At 39.4% G+C, this 16,690-nt stretch overlaps 1 protein-coding gene across 4 annotated transcripts in view; it reads right to left on the reverse strand.

Annotated features, from left to right (window-relative positions):
* The window catches only part of FGF14 (fibroblast growth factor 14), a 382,190-nt gene that overhangs the window by 120,190 nt on the left and 245,310 nt on the right, over positions 1–16,690 (reverse strand). Inside the window, exon 1 of one of the 4 annotated variants that reach the window (XM_014873349.2) lies at positions 3,280–3,472. The exons of the other annotated variants lie outside the window; for them this stretch is intronic. Within the exon in view, the coding sequence (XP_014728835.1) occupies positions 3,280–3,472 (193 nt within the window). Of the gene's footprint in view, positions 1–3,279; positions 3,473–16,690 lie in introns of those variants that run through there. 4 annotated transcript variants of the gene reach the window in all.

A 16,690-nucleotide genomic window follows, 5' to 3' on the forward strand; every position in this document is an offset into this window, starting at 1 on the left:
TCTTTTTATTGGGTAGCCCCAAGTCAGATAAGGTTATTTCATACGAAAACAAAATATCTGTCAATTCTCCCATTTGTGATTATATTAACATAAATTAGGCTATTATAACTAAACAACCTGCAATGTAAGAGAGGATGATTCAAAAGAAATTGATGTCTGGCATCAGATAGGCAAGATCTTGGCTTCATGGTTATTAGGAAATCCATGACAGTGGTTTGTTTAGCAGATGACAGATATAATAAAATAAAAATTAAATAAATTTGAAATATCATAAGACTAAACAATATGAATCAAAGATGTCCAGTAAATGAAAATGGTTTCATCCACTCAGTAGATTAGCAGACAAGTCTCCCACAGAAATCACTCTGGCAGTTTAATTCATTAATCAAAGTCTTAAAAAAGCTGTTTAAAACTACCATGGCATCTATCATTAGAGAAAATATATAAATAAATACCAATATTACTCTTTATTCTGAGTGAGCTCCTGGATGTAACTTTAATACTACCCTTTCTAAATGTTAGTCTCCCAAAGCACACTTCTGTTGATATTTTAGTATGCCCCTGAAGGAAGCACCATGAACAGAGGAATTTGTCACAATGACAGAAAAAAAATTCATCAGGGTATACACATGATTGAAGCCTTTTATACATTCATAATAACTTCATTTTTTTTCTAAAATAAATCCCACTGAACAAGAACAATACTAACAGGCATTTTTAAAGAAGAATTTAAAAATTAAGAATATTTTTTAAAGTTTGCTGGCATGTTGGTATGTATGCATATATATTGTGTATATCTATTTACCTAATTCATGTATACATACATTTACAAGGTTAAATATGCATTTTTAATTAAAAAACAGCATCACTAGCTTTTGCTGCTTGACTGTTTCAAAGATGGGGAGTTATTTTTCGTATGTAAGTACAAAGCAAAACACTTTTTTATTCCAAGAAAAACACAGTCTTGCTTTTACTGCTCTACATAAAAAAAAAAATTTTACATATAATTCTACTCTTCCATTGAATTGTATGAGAATGCTACAGATGGCTTGTCACATCTCGATTAGCTCATTTTTCACAATGCTCTTGTGACAGTCTGTATCATTTACACAAGGTTTATTTGTCAAAATCCCATAGCACCTTTCTGACAACAGATGTTTTGAAATTCATCCTATTTTGCTTAGCAAAGACTTATTTTAATGGACTTGACAGTATGATTTCAGTGACAAATTCGCTGGTCATTTAACTCAGTTTAGAAAAACTAAAGCCAGACTCCGATAAATGTTCATTTTGTAATTCTTATAATGTATTTTAAAGCAATCACCCTTATAAAATGTGATTTGTTTGGGTTTTTTCATAAATGATTATTATCAAAACTATCCTGCATGAGATGTTTAAGTAATGACTTTGCCTTGATTGTTTCTTCAGTTTCTCTCTTAAATAGAATGCAACTTTGAATCCACAGGTATTCCATGAATCACTCTGTGCATCAGGAACATAGATAGTAAAAGCTATGATGGGATTTTTTTCAGCAGGAATTCTTACAGATGAGCAGTAATTCTGAGACCTTAATGTAAACCAATGGATAAATATCACCATGTCTCATCATGAAGGAAAATAAACACCGGGGTTTGGTACTGCAGATTTACTGGTGAATAGCCCTTGTTCTGATTATTCTTGCTGAAATGTTCTGTGTCAGTGGTACAGGTTAACTGCGGAGTTATGTTCTAATTCAGTTCTCTTATTCAAGAATGTGACAAAGTGCCTTATGAAAAATGAATGAATGAAAAAGGATGAATTCAAAAGTCTCTTTAAAGCCCCTTCTTACCTAAAAAAATGTTTGGCATCTCAGTGCTGCAAGGCAGACCTCTCGTCCTCAAACGGTAATATTGTCAAATACAGAGTTTTCCCCCAAAAAAGACTGCACAGGTGGTCAAGCACAATTATTCAGTTAGGAAATCTCCCTAAACTTGTTTTCCTGAAGAGTAGCACCTTATAAAATCCAACATCATAAACCAGATACTCTAGTCTTTTAAAACACACACAGACTGCTTAAAAAAGAAGCCACCATAGATTTTGCCACTTACATTTTCCTGCTCATCTTCACTGTATCCCTGTACTATCTAAAAATGGCAAGATTTGGCTTGCATTAGGAGTTACGACAAATAATTTTACTGCAAGAAAGCCATGTAAAAATAAAACTGTGTGGATTATCTTGATTTATGCTTTTTCAAATGTGAGCCATGGAAAAGAAGGAGGAAGCATCAATCAGGACAGTTCCCTGATTATGCTTAAAATGATCTTCCAACCCAACCTAAAGAGGAGCTGTAGTATACATACCACACCACAACACATGGTGGCATTCTGTATAATGTAACAGAGGGTGGTTTGTACTTTAGGTATTAGCCATGTTTCAAGTGATACTTAACATTTTCACTTTTCGCAATATAATCCTTTTGTTATAAAACTACTTGTTTCCTGAGGACACAGAGTAAGTTGTTACCATTTCTGAATGCTGTTGAATAACACAAAACTTAAAAAAAAAAAATTGAGAAGTCACTGCAACACCATTTTACTCCTTTTATTTCTAGGGTTCTAATACAAAGTACTGGATAGAATGCAATCACCAAGGTACCAGTTTTCCCCATTGATTCCTGGTCATGTACCCTGAAGAAGAGCTGCCTGCAAAACCTGCTGGTCTGCATGGCAAGGCCCTGTGGGAACGGGCAACAGGCAGGTGGACCTGCACCTGGGCACCCAGGGGGATGCCGAGATGCTCTCCCACATCTGCCAGCTGTGCCTCACCTCTCACTGTGCTGACTGAGAACTCATCGAGCAGTGGGGAGCGGGACCCCTTCACTGCAGCCAGGCTGCACCTGCCAAAACCATATTGGTGGCTTCGGGAAGGGGCTGGCGACCGACGGCCCCCGGACACCGGACACCCAAAGCGCTGTGCGCTCTTTGTCCTTCAGAGAGAATCACAAGCGAGACAGGGAGGCGGGGGCGGCGGGCAGGGCCCCCGGGGCTTCCTGCCAGCAGCACACCTGTCGTGACCCACCCCGGAGCCCCGGCACGGACAGCCGGGCAGCAAGGCTGGCCCCGGGGGTCTCGACCGCAGGTGCCGCCCTCCAGAGCCCGTGGAGCCCTTCTCCCGCTGCCAGGGAGCCGGGAGCCGCCGGCTGGCAGGACCCGGGGCGGCGCCCGGCCCGGGAAGTTTCTCGCCACAGGTTGCCCCATCCCGCCCGCCCCCCGGGAGCGGGCCCGGCCATAGGGACGCACCTTGGCGCCGCAACCGCCGCTTCTTGAGTCCGAAGATGCGGACCTTGGAGAAGATGTCCACCAGGTTGCCATTGCAGAGCCCGCGGTTCTTGTTGGGGCTGTTCCGCCTCCTGCTGGCCGAGGGCCGGTCCCAGTGCTGCTCCCTCGCCTGCCGCTTCTGGCGGATCAAGCCGCTGGCGATGGCCGCTGCCATGGCTGCTCGCCGGCTCGCCCACGCCGGGCAGGGAGGAGGGAGGCGGCGAGGCACTCAGCCCCGGCGGGAACCCATTCCCGGGGGCGCGGGCGAGCGGGAGCCTCCTCCGGCCCGAGGCGCGGCTGCGGAGGGGCTCCCAAGCCGTGCAGCCGGCGGGAGCTGCCGCCGCCGGGGGTCACCGCATGGGTGCCCCGCCGTCCCCCCCGCCGTGTCCCGGCGCAGGGACACCTGCTCGGGCGGCTGTCTGCGGGCGGGCTGGCGGAGCGGAGCGGAGCGGAGCGAGCGGGACTCAGGGCAAAGCCGCGCCCGGTCGGCTCCGGTCGGGTCGGGTCGATCGGGTCGGGTCGGGTCCGCCAGGCAGCGTCACCTCCCGGGGCTGCCCGTCAGCCCCGAGCCGCCGCCGCCCGCTCGCCCGCCGCTGCCATCGCCACGGCCAGGGCGGCTACCGCCGCCTCTTCCCGGCTCCCGCCTGATGATTGCCAAGTGCTCCAGAAATCAGCATCTGGAGAGAGCAATCTTCTTCTCCGGGGAGAGCTGTAATCACGGCTCCTCGGTCCCACCCCGCTCCAGCCTCCCCTACACACGCACGCACACACACAGACACACACACACACACACACACACACACAGAGGCACGCACCGCTGGAGCTTTTTTTGTCCTCCCCAAGGCGAGGGGCGGCGAGGGTGCAAGCAGTGGAGGAGGGGGAATGGGGAAAGGCAGAAAAAAGCACAGGGGGGGAGAGGCGGAGGGACGGGGTGATGCTGATGTGGTTTTCTGGTAGGAACCGGGAGGTTCCCGGCGGATCCGCCACCAGCTGCCTCTGCCCCCCGTTAGGTTTCCGGGTGGCTTCGTGCGGGGCTCCCTTCCCGGGGGAAGAAGGAGGGCCCTGAGCGCTGCTGGAGGGACGTGTGGCCCTCCCCGTTCTCCTTCGCCCGCCCCGGCACACCGAGGATCCCTCGCACGCACCCTCTCTCCAGCTCCCCGGCAGCGGCTCCCTGCCCGCCGCCCCCAGCGGTGACACCCGCACCTGTCCCCGTCCCCAGGCGGGGAACCGGGGGCAGCGCAGGCGGCGGAGGCGACACCGCGCTCCGCCAAGGGCACCGTGCCCCGCACACCCCTCCGCGGCCAGCCTGCCCGCAGCCCGGCTGGCCCGCCCTCCTCGGCCCGCAATCCAGGAACGGACCGAACAGCTGGACGGAGACGGGGCTCTGCCTCATGGCAAGGCTTTGGAGCCTTGGGGAAGAAGCACACCTACGAAGCTGAGGGACCTTCAACCCAAATACCGAAGGGATTCCATGAGGCACCCACAAACAGCCCCAGCAGGTGGATTTACTGGTCACCAGCACCGTGTAAAATTATGGGCTATGTCTTGGAGCACTTAAGGAAGCACCAGTCAAGCTCACTAGACACAGAACACCTAAGAAGTATCTGCCCCAGGAAGTTCACAAGGCACTTCAAATAGTGAATATCATGTAAAATAAGACATCCCCTTTCCTTCCTTTAATCTTTTCCTGTTGGCTCGTCTCCCTTTTCCCAAATTTTTTCGGACTTACTTTCTGCAAGTCTAATGGTTAAACTTTCTGTAGTTGTAGCTAGCCAGAAGAAAGTAGAGATAGGAAACAAGTAGCTATACATAAAAATATGAAGTTAGCCTATAAAGAAGGGCAGATGCTTGCACAGGCAATTCTCATGTAATATCTATTTTTATAGTGTTTTCACGGTACTCTAATTTCTTATTAGATGGTTTTGCTATTTTTTTTTGGTTTTTTGTTTGTTTTTTTCAGGCTTGCAAGTGTAAATATCCATCCAGAAAATTTCACTGCTTTGCAATACTAGTATGCAAGAATAGGCTCTTGTTTCAGCAGAGGCTTCAGCTTCTTTGATATTGACCATTTTTCCCCTAAATCCTTTAATCTACAAAGCGCTATTTTTATACAGAGGGCAAAAGTGTATGGTGGGAACTCTAGTATACAGGGATTTTGTATTAATACTAGACCAACTAGGAACAGAACATACACAATCGGATCTGGATAATACATTTTAATTCTATTTAAAAGTGTCTCTAAAGAGATTCAGCTAAGACTCATTGGATTTTCTATCTGGCAATTTTTACAGAGCAGCAACTTCCTTACAACGGTCACAATTGCCTTAACTAATGCAATTAGACAGAGAGGTGGTTATTTAAAAAAAAATTAAATTTCAGTGTAGCATTTTTGCACACTGCTTTGGTTTTCCTTCCTTCTCAAAAGTGGACAAGACAAGGAGTGGCCTTCCTTAAGAGCCCTGAAGAGGGAAGCGCTCCTCTGAGAGCCGCGCTGCCCCTGCCCGGCCCGGCCCGGTGCGGTCCGGCCGCGGTCCCTGTCCCGCTCTGCTCCTGCCTGCAGCACCATGGACAGCGGAGCAGCGACCGGCAAGGGACACACACCCCGTGCCCAGCGCGGGGAGCTGGCAGGACACAGCCCAAAGTCAGCTCCACTGGGCTGCTGGCTCCAAACAAAGGAATGAATGAGAGGGAGTAGAGTGAAACACAGGCCAACCACCCGCTCTCTCTCATTTTCTCAGGAGTGCAGAGGTCTAATACATACATATAACCCTAACATTTGCATGAGAAAGTCTCCCCAAAAAGATGTGGGTCCCAAGTTCCTCCTTATGCTAACTGATGATGCTGTGCATTATATGGTGGTTATATCTAACTGTAGTACTATCTGCTACTATTGTTCCTCTCTACATTTTCCTTCAAATACTGGGCCTTTACCAAAACACACTGACATTTGTCAACAACATGATGCTCAGGTGAGCAAAGAAAAGCAAGAGGGTCAAAGTGGGCGGTATGCCTATATACAAAGAGAAGATGTGTTTCTTACTCCAGATTAAAAAAAAAAAAAAAAAAAGGCTTTGTACTCACATCTCAGAAAGGCAGAGCAGTTGTTTACAGCTTGGGGTTTTACAAAGAAAACTCAAGAGAGCCATCTGGTGTCCTAACCTGTGATAAAATGTGTGCAATCTAGTCAAAGTGAAAGTTCTGCTAACAGATGGATTGTAAAGTATGAACATATCAGTTACCTTAAGAACTAGGAACCGCATGAGAATGTGCATTTAAAACATGGATACATGCTAGTTATTAAATTTTATACATTAAAACAGAGTTTTCTTTCTGATTAACAAAACTCTGGATATGAAAACAAACTATTAAAAGCCAAAGAGGGGGAGAAAAGATTTTCAGTGCTTTCTATTCTCCCATCTGTTCATTTCTAACTGGTAATTTATTATGGATTTCAGGATTTTTCTACATGAAAACATAGAATCTATAAAATTGCTTTCTTGGATGAATTTTAGAGTAAAAAATTCAATGTATATAAAGTGTATATAAAATACTTGCTTTATTATATGCTAGGGTATGAAACATTATTCCTGAATTATTTTTTTTTCTGCATTGCTGGGAACAAACCATATTCCATTTCAGCTAATTTAACATGTAAACTTCAATGTGACCTTTTCAGGCATCAAAGTTCAGTATTAAAATATACATCATTGATATTTGTGTATGTGCATATACTAGAGATACATAAAATGCTTTTATAAGAAATTCCATTAGGAAAAATGCTATTCAGTGCTCTATAGTCTATCCTTACCTAGGTCCATAGGCTATGAAATTTATAGAACTGAAAAGGTCATCTTTACACATTACGGGCTGTGGGTTGGTTTTTGTTGTTGTTTTTGTTTTAACTTATTCTATATTTTGCAACTTGGATAATGTTACAAGCTGCAGAGTTATATCTGCTCAATGCAGTCATGAAAACTCTATAGAGTTCTTCCTTCCATAAACCATTTCAATATAAACAAAAATATCTTTCTACAGGCATGTAGTCATGTGCACACGCTCCACCCAAATTTCCTCCTCACAGATATCCTGAAACCATTCTTGATATCAAAAGTGGACCAAAATAAATCAAATAAAGCCCAAATGTTTTACAAGCATATATTTTCTACAAGTGTAGAATGTCAGATTATTACATTATTACTGAAGATATTTGAGTTTCATGAGCTGTGATGAAGTTTTTATTTCACATGCTTGCAAAGAGTAGGGCACACACAGCTCACTTGCCCAGTTAAATACACTAGATTATGAGGTAAAGTGAGCTTACATTCTAGAAGTTGTTAATAAATGAATGTGAATATATTTACATATAGTGAATCTACATGTTCTCTCAGACTCTATAGAGTTGAAGACTGTTTTGTGTCTTTGCAAATGTTTGGTTTTTTCCTTTGTAAGATGTTGTGTTCTACAGCAGAAAAAATATTAGCACCTTACTCCTCATACCATTCAAAACAGAAAGGATGGTCTAGGGGTAGAAGTACCAATTTAGGCCAAACAATTGAAAAGTATGCATAAAAGTACATCTAGACCACTGGGAAAATTTATTATTGCAAGAAGAGACATTTCAGGAGTTGTTTCTAAATTGTGATGGATTTATTTAATCACCCTTGTGGTGCTTCTGATCAGACTGCAGACTGACTGCCAAAGTCCTATTTCCAGCTGAAGTTGTAATTCTGATTTGTTGCTTCTGATGAAAGAAAAATATTGCTAGTAGTTTTGGTGGACCATAATTAAAATGTCTAAATTCAATGCACATACTAAGAAACTTCCAATCCCCCAAATATTATAAGAAAATGTGATACAGTTCTACAAATAGGATAATTCATGTAATTGCAAACTGATATCTTCCCAAGGCACACAGTGTGTACGTATGGGGGGGGGGGGATGGGTGTCAGAAGCAATTGTAACTTTCAATTCTTGATGTAATTTTCTTGGGGAAAAAAGATGGAGCAAGAGAAATAATAACTTGAACAAGGTGAAACATATAATCTATGGCTCACTCTATAGGCTGGTAAGTTTTTAATTGTAGAAAACTGAATAAGATAGAAAAACGTTTGTCAACTTAAAAGATCAAATTTTTCAAGAGCAGACCAGTATGGACATATTAAGGCATAGATAAGAGTTCCCTTTTCAGATGGTTTATGTGCATTCCATGTTTGTAAGAAGACGAGTATGGTATGATTGTGTAATGAGCTGTAAACAGTTTAAATTAGGTCAGTTTTATATGTTCTTGTCTATTAATCTGGATATAATTCTCTTTATAAATTATTGTTAATTTCCCAAAAGGCAATGTACTATGAAGCGCTGAAATTTATAATCCTTAACACCCCTGAATACTTGATGTTCATTGATTAGACTTTGAAGAACATTAAAAACAAAATTTGTTTAACATGGTAATATGCTTCACAGAATTTGGATTTCTGTCCTTTCACACTTCTTTGTGTCAAAAGCACTCAGCTTTCAGTCTTAGCATTCATAATGTGCTCGAGGAGCCAAAATCATACCTATTAACATTTACTAAATACATAGAAGGTCCGATGGAATCATTTCTTTAAATAGGTCAGGTGAATCCGTTTAATTAAGACAAAAGTAAGCTTCCAATATGTTGTTCAAAGGACTGCACAGATTTTAGCCACCTTCTTCACAGGCTTTGGACTTAACTTGACCTTTTGTGTCCAACTCATAAGAAACAAACCATTAGAACATAATTCCTGTATATGCAAGAATAGATTAATTCACCATGAAAGGGAGTCCAGCATTAGATGACTGGTTATGCAGAGAACTATCAAAACATCCTATTCAAATACAGAATACCTACAATGCTGCCTCTGGCAGCTCAGGTGCAATATTTCTTCTGCATTGACCATTCATTTCTTTCACATATTTCATTCATTTTTTTCACATATTTCCTGAGATACATCTGTAACTCAAAGGACTGAGTATCTCTACACTAGATACTGTCTTACTCTTTAGACATTTCATAATTCTTAGATTGCTTGGGTTTGCTTTTGCTTTTTTTGACTTTGCTGTCCCCCTTCCCTTTCCAGTGCTAAACTGCTCTGATTATCCTGCAGTAATGAGTCTTATGAATAGTCGTGTGTAGAGTAAAATATCTGCTTTAATGCAGAGTTTAATTTTTTATTCCATGGGCTAACCCTTCATCCTTCAACAGGGGAAAAAAGTGCATGAAGATTCTTAACGCTATTTTTAGCAATTGATTTTTCAGCCTGATAAGATGTATGATTACAGCTGCTAACTTTTAGCAAAGCTCCCGTGACATCTTTCATGACTCTTCCCGTTTTTCACTCTATCTGTCCTCTACTTCTGATACCAATTCTTTTGAGACCAGGTGAACAAAGGAAACAGCTGGGTCAAGAGGAGTATCTGTACAGCACACAGATTATATAAGGATCTCCAAAATAGCTCGCCCAGGCCCAAAACTTAAACCCAGTAAGTCTCTTTTAAACAGTTAACAGCAACAGTAAAGAAAAAAAAAAAAATTAAGATCCCTTTCAGTGTATAATCCGAAAAAGTAATTATAAATTAAGTACATTGTGGTTTCTGCAGTGACATATATAACATTTTACCTTTAAAAATGAAATCAGCTCTGTAAAGAAAGGTTCATAATAACTAATAACAGATACACACTACCATTAATTTTGTTCTTAATGAAGCTAATAGCAGATCTGCCACAAGACTGCTTCAAACAAGGCTCTGGTGACACAAGCCCGAAAAAGGACTTTCATTAAAGAAAAACAAACACAAACAGTACCCCTCCCATCTTTAGTCCACACAGCTGCAGAGAGCAGTTTAAGATTTAGAGGCCTAAAAACAGCATGGAGAGCTTCTTCATTAATATGCACAGCTTAAGCCAACATCTGTTGCGTTTACTTATCTAGCCACAGCAGGACTTGTCTGCTTTGCCTGACTTCTGAAACACGCAACAGACTTTGCTGTTATTCTCTCAAGTAACTGAAAGTCCCTGTAAGGTGAGTCTGCTTACTTTTGTTCTACAGAAACAAAGGAAACACTGTTCCTAAGGAATTCAGTCTCTACAGTGAATTTGCTCTGGAGTCACTACAGCTGGCAGAGCGTGTAAGCTGCTATACCTGTTTCATGATACTCTCCAGTGAGGATTTCCTGCACCTAGAACATATTTGCAAATGGATTTCCTGCTTTCCTTGGAACAAATATGAAAACACATGACATTATGAGAAAAAAGTGTGCAATATTTCTGAACCCTTAGAACAAGGAAGATGTTGGATTTTGACCGTGTCACAGAGATCCAGGTGAAAAAACACTTAATATCCATTAAAATAAAATGCAGAACAGAAAAGATAGTATGAGCAGAGATGTACATAAATTGCTATCTTGAGAAGCAGAAGGATGATTCCCCTCAAAATACATCTCATAATCTTTAAAGTATAAAAAGTGATTTTTACCAGTGACAGGAAGAACTGGAGCATGTTTGCCCATGCACTTGAGTGCACACATGCACACAAAAACACATCCACACCACCACTTTGTTTCTTGGAAGAAAGAATGCATAATACTCCCTGCCAAATAACCTAGGAAGAAATGGTCTTATTTTCTGCTATGGGACCTAAAATTGATAGAGTGATTAATTTCACAAAATAATTTTCAGATAGTCATCTTTGTTTGCAATTTTTCTACTATTTATTTTTTAATAACTTTTGCTTTGCAATCCCTTGACACTATTTTTAAGACATAAAAGGAAAGGAAAGGAAAAAATTCTTTTTTTTTTTTCCTTTTTTTACAAGGAAAAAAGACAAATCCAGTATCTAGTTATTTCTTGTTCAAGAGGGAAGGTCACACAGTATTTCTCTAGGTACTAAAGGGAGAAAATGTAGATATAGAACAATTCTGGCTAGTGCTCATCCAAAGGATAAGCCTTGATCCCCTCTTAGATCCAATCACATAGACATATCCTATTCTTTGGGATTCAGACACAACCAATATTCTCTGAAAAAAAAAGTCCCATAGTGTGTTCTCCTTTCCAAACAAACAGAAAATTCAGTGCACTATCTAATACTCTTATTGAATGCAATAAATTGATGACAGACATAAATCTCTGAAAAGCAAGTATGGCTAGCTTCTTCTTAGTTAATCTAGATTTCCAGAAGCATCTAACAAGCTAATATAGTTTATATTAGCGTGGGAACAGATTTTTCCTTTCTCCTCCTCCATGTTTATTTCACTCTATATTATTTTTCATTGACTGAAAGATTTTCTTTGCATTGACACACTATTGTTATGCAAAAGATGCAAACGAATATTGTCTCTTACCAAAAAAAAAAAAAAAAAAAAAGGCAGGAGGAAGCTTTTTAGGTATCAGCCTTCTCTCTTTGTTAATTAGTTTAATTCAGCTCAAGCTTCATCACGAGCAGTGGTACTTGCTGTTTCAGCATTTCCATTTTACTTCTTCCAAAACAGAAACATTGATTTTTTTCTATACTTCTTTCTGCCTTTAAAAAAACCTAACAAAATCAGTAATGAATGCTTTGACCTAAAGAGAAAAAAGAATTTAAGAACTTCTGCTTGCCCATCTTGTTACTTATAGGATCTAGAACATCAAGACAATTTTCATAGACTTTTGCTATCTTTTTATTTATTTTATAGACATGATAGATAGAATACAATGAATACTAGAATTATTTTTAAATCCTGAAAAAATTGCAGTACCTGCTCATGTTACTGTGGCAATATTCCTGCCCATTACTTCAAATACCATAGCATTTATTATTAGTGGTAATAGTATAAATACTTATAGCAACCTGATTTTACAACCCAGTCTTACAAAGTCAATACAAAATATCTGACAGTTAAGACTTAACTCATCAAAACCTTTCAACATCATAGCTCTCTAATGTGCAGTGCAATTATCTGATTTGCCAGCAGTGGACACTGTTTGTCTAGTTATTCACAGATATATTGACTGAGGAATATCTTGTAACACATACTGGCATATTTTTCTTTTATTCCTTGCACTGCAAGTAATTAAAGGAAGAAAAAGAGTTATTTGTACTAAACAGAAGCTGAGTAAAAATTGTGTGGTAGGAATATTTTTCAATAATTTTGTAATAGCATACTGCCCCTTTCTTTAAAAAATAAAAAATAAAAAATTAAGTAACCTTAGGAAAGATAAACTTATTCACATGGGGTTGGTTTTTATGTTGATCATAATAATTTCAAGTTGTAGAAGATGTTCTAATGTAAAATATAAACAATTCTTTGCTTGTATTTTTCACAGAGTGATGGTTAAGAGAATTAAACTGTACAGCCTTTGCATTTTTCTATGCAATTCTTGGAAATAATGAGATGAGCAAGATAAAAAATTCTAAGGAGAATATTTACTTCAGTATCCTGTACCTGCAAAGTATATGTTGCATATCCTGCAAACTATATGTTTTACCCACTGATATTTTTACAGGAACTTTGACATTAAGCTGAAAAGTAGGATTTTGGTTAGGATGAAAGAATAGACAGCTATAAGACGAACATGCAGAGCTGCAGAAGGTTTAGTAGAAATCAGCCTAGTTAGCTGGAAGACAGATTCTGTTCATCTTAAAAACAGAAATTAAGTCTAAGCATTTAAAAAAAGCCATGCACTGGTTTAATCATATATAATATCTTAGGCACTATTACAAAAGTTACAGCAATCACCTACTTACATCAGTATTCAACTGATTCATTAAGCTCCTCCTAAAATGCCTATCAGACTAACAAATAAATGCAGTTCTCATGTAAGAATGTCCAGTATGTTAATAGCACTAGCTATTTAGCTAATATATTAGCTTATATATTAACTAATATATTATGGCTTAATATATTAGCTAATTAGCTCATTTCCTGCCTAATGCAGCTGAGACCTCATAAACAGGGCCCAACAATCTGCTGCCAGTACATGCACACAGGACACCCACAAAGTCTATCAGAACTATGCTTTGTCATATGAAAAGTCACTTGTATTCAGTGGTAGGATCGTTTGAGATCTGCCTAAGACTATTGTGAAATTGCCTCCCAGAAAGCTGGGAACTTGAGACATATTGGTGTGAGATCTGGCTTCTAGCAGGCTGCATTCCAATTCCTGAGAACCTGGAGCATCCACTTGGTCAATGACTTTTTCAGTCTTTTATTTTGTGCATAAAAGTGACTTAGAAGCCATCAATCAGTACACAAACAGGCAATACAAAATACTTTGAATAGACTCAGGGACTGCTGAAATTTCCTTCCAGTCACATCAGCTCTTCAACCTGCTCAGCATTTGAAACCAGTAAGCAGAACACTGTCCCTTCCCAAACCCCACTTTCCCCAAGCCATCCACATCAAAACTGAACTCGCTACTGGTGGACAAGGTTTCTCTTCAAAGTCAACCCCCTGGGACACATTTATTACCAACAATCTGTAAGCACCCCTTGTATTTCCCTTCTATGTTCAAGTAGGTCTTGTATTTACAAAGACAAACTTGCATTAAAATTTATCACCCCAAGTCTCAGGGCCTTTTTTTACTCATTTCCAGACTTAGTTTAAACTCTAGGGAAACTTGATTTAGCTACAGATGTAGGGAGGAAGAGCTAAATTAATACCAGGAAACAGCTTGATGAGTGGAAGCTCTCTTTGATGCAATCCAAACTGTGCTCTGTAAATAATAAGTGAGAGGTTCTGGCTATGCTAGACTGACAAGGAAGAACAGAAGTCATTAGAAACAGAACAATCTGGCAGCCAAATTGCTGTGAACCTTAGCTCTTTTGCTAATATTCTCTCTCTAGAGACATAGCAATCCCTTCTGGGCCTTAAAGCTCAAAAACAAATAATGTACATATCATAATTTATTGTGATGAAAAGAGGAAAGCTTAAAATTACTGTTGCAGTTTTACACATGTGGAGTAGGGTACAATACAATTCTCTAAATATCACTCACGTAAGTAAGTTTTTGCTGACTTTGTTTGCTATTGTGTCATACAAAATAATAGTGCTTTGATGCCACTCACATTTTTCAAATTAACTCCTAAAACCTTGGATACAGGCAGATCAAATTTGCAATGAATCAGTTTTCAAAATACATGTCCTAACTGAAAAAAAAAAAAAAAGATGACTGACAGCAGCAGAATTGTATCTGAACAGCATATAGATATTTCTAAATCTGATGGTTTTCTTTTTCCCAAGACAGAAAAACACTTCTGTTTTACAACAGGATCTTTGAACTGAAAATATATGCAAAAAAGGATTAAAAATATTTTATCTCATAAGGTGCCTGAGCACAACTTATTTCTGAAATTATTTATGATTATAAGTCAGCACATTTAAACATGTAGAGCTGTTGGCAATTTAAACCTTGACTGCTTCTTGCATGCTTCACATGACATGGGATTTTCTGAAACACAGATAATCTCTACCATTTCCTGTATATTTAAAAATATTATTTTCTGATGCCCTTGATTTATGAACCATGACATTCAAACTTTCCCTCCACAGGAAGATAATCTATCAGTGATCAACACAGGCTCAAATATGAATATCAGCAGTTGCCTGACAAAGCTTAAGCAATTTAGTTCTCAGACTCAAACAGTTTTTCCAAAGATCATCACAGGGCATAACTTCTTACTTATAAATATCTATTTATTAATTATACTTTAGAAAGACATAGATTTACACAGGAAATACATAACTCACACACAATTTTCCCACTGCCAAAGGTGAAATGTGAGACTGGAGTCTAGAAAACAAAACTTCAGATAGCCTATCAGGAGTGAATCTAAATGAAAATATAGGTACAAGATGGAAGGGCATAAGAACATGTGTCTCTAAAAGTCCTCAGAATTTTTTTACAAGGATAAAGGAATTAAGGTTTTATGTATGTATATAGACACGTGTGAAAACACACAAACGAGGGAAAGACTAGAAAATAATATAAATAAAGATGTTCAAAGAAATCTGCCACCAATTTAGTGATCTAAGAAAATTTCAAATCTATCATTACTAAATTAAGACTATTTTCTTTATTCCAAGTAGTCAAGAAAATGAAGTTACAGAAAAGTCTTTTTGAACTGAAAGAATAAATCTCTTTTGCAGACTGAAAAATAAATTGGCCATCTTTCTCTATGAAAATAATAGTAAGTGACAAAAATTGCCAGAAAGTTTGTACTTCTTAATTTAAAAAAAGAAAAAATAATTCTAAGTAAGAGTATCCTACTGTTACCAACCAACAAACCTGATCTTATTGAAATGGAAATCTATATAATAACTTATCATATATAACAAAGAGCAAATGTTTTAATAATTTCAGTCATCACTAACAAATTTGACAATAAATAAGAAGGGATAGTATAATATCTAAGGAAAGATAGAGTGATTATTCATGGAGAAGCCTTGCTGTGCCTTTTTTTGATTCAGTCCAAACATAAACTAGGACCTTTTGTTCTCATTATTAAGAGATTAAGGCAGCAAGTAAGGCAGACTAGTAGGTTTTCTGGGAAAATCCCCTTCATAAGACAGTTACCTTAACATGAATTGTCACAGAGTTTCAGTTAACCCTGGTATTCAGCACCCTGCATGTCAGGCATTTTTCCGACACAGATTCTGAGCTGCTGAATGCAAGACCCCATTCCTCTTCCACTGGTTTTAAAAGTAGCTTCTAGATTTAGATTCCTAAACCTAATTCTGCCTCTCTGAAACGCACCTCTGATACTTCAAACACAATGAAGTATTTAAGCTCCTATAGGGGTTTATAGCAACAAAAAAAGTTTGAGATAAGCTTTTAAAAAATAAATTTTCAAAGCTATTAAAAAAGTTATCAGTTTTCAGTAGTTAATAAGTGGCTATTTGAAATAGGCTTTCTGTATTCCAGCATCAGCTCAAATATCCTGGATTTCTTTTTTTTTTTCTGCTTATAATGCTCATGCCCATCAGAAATCTTTAGGCCATTTAAATGTTCTCACAAAAGCCAGCAAGGGTGCTAATTAAAAGATTATGTAAAACAGTTATAGTGTGAGGCACTGTAACGATATAAATTATCAGGGATTACCACCTTTCATGCATTCAGTTAAATATGCTGGAACTTTAATGTTTTGTATTGTAGCTCTGATCATTTCTCCTGGTTATTCAGAGATGCCTGAACACATCCCAGGACAGATCTCATTTCGCTTCTGACTATACTTAACCAACATTCTCAAGTATTAACAAAACGTGGTGCACATGCACTTTTTTGCACCCAGGGGCTCCCATAGTGACTTTATAGCTGAGAGGAAAGTAACTGCAGGTTTATTATCTAGCTAGCAGAAATTAATAATAGTGCGAGCATCTATTCTGTGTGAGAAGA

Source organism: Sturnus vulgaris, chromosome 2, assembly GCF_052056855.1.
Source record: "Sturnus vulgaris isolate bStuVul1 chromosome 2, bStuVul1.hap1, whole genome shotgun sequence".
In the NCBI taxonomy this organism is placed as follows: domain Eukaryota; kingdom Metazoa; phylum Chordata; class Aves; order Passeriformes; family Sturnidae; genus Sturnus; species Sturnus vulgaris.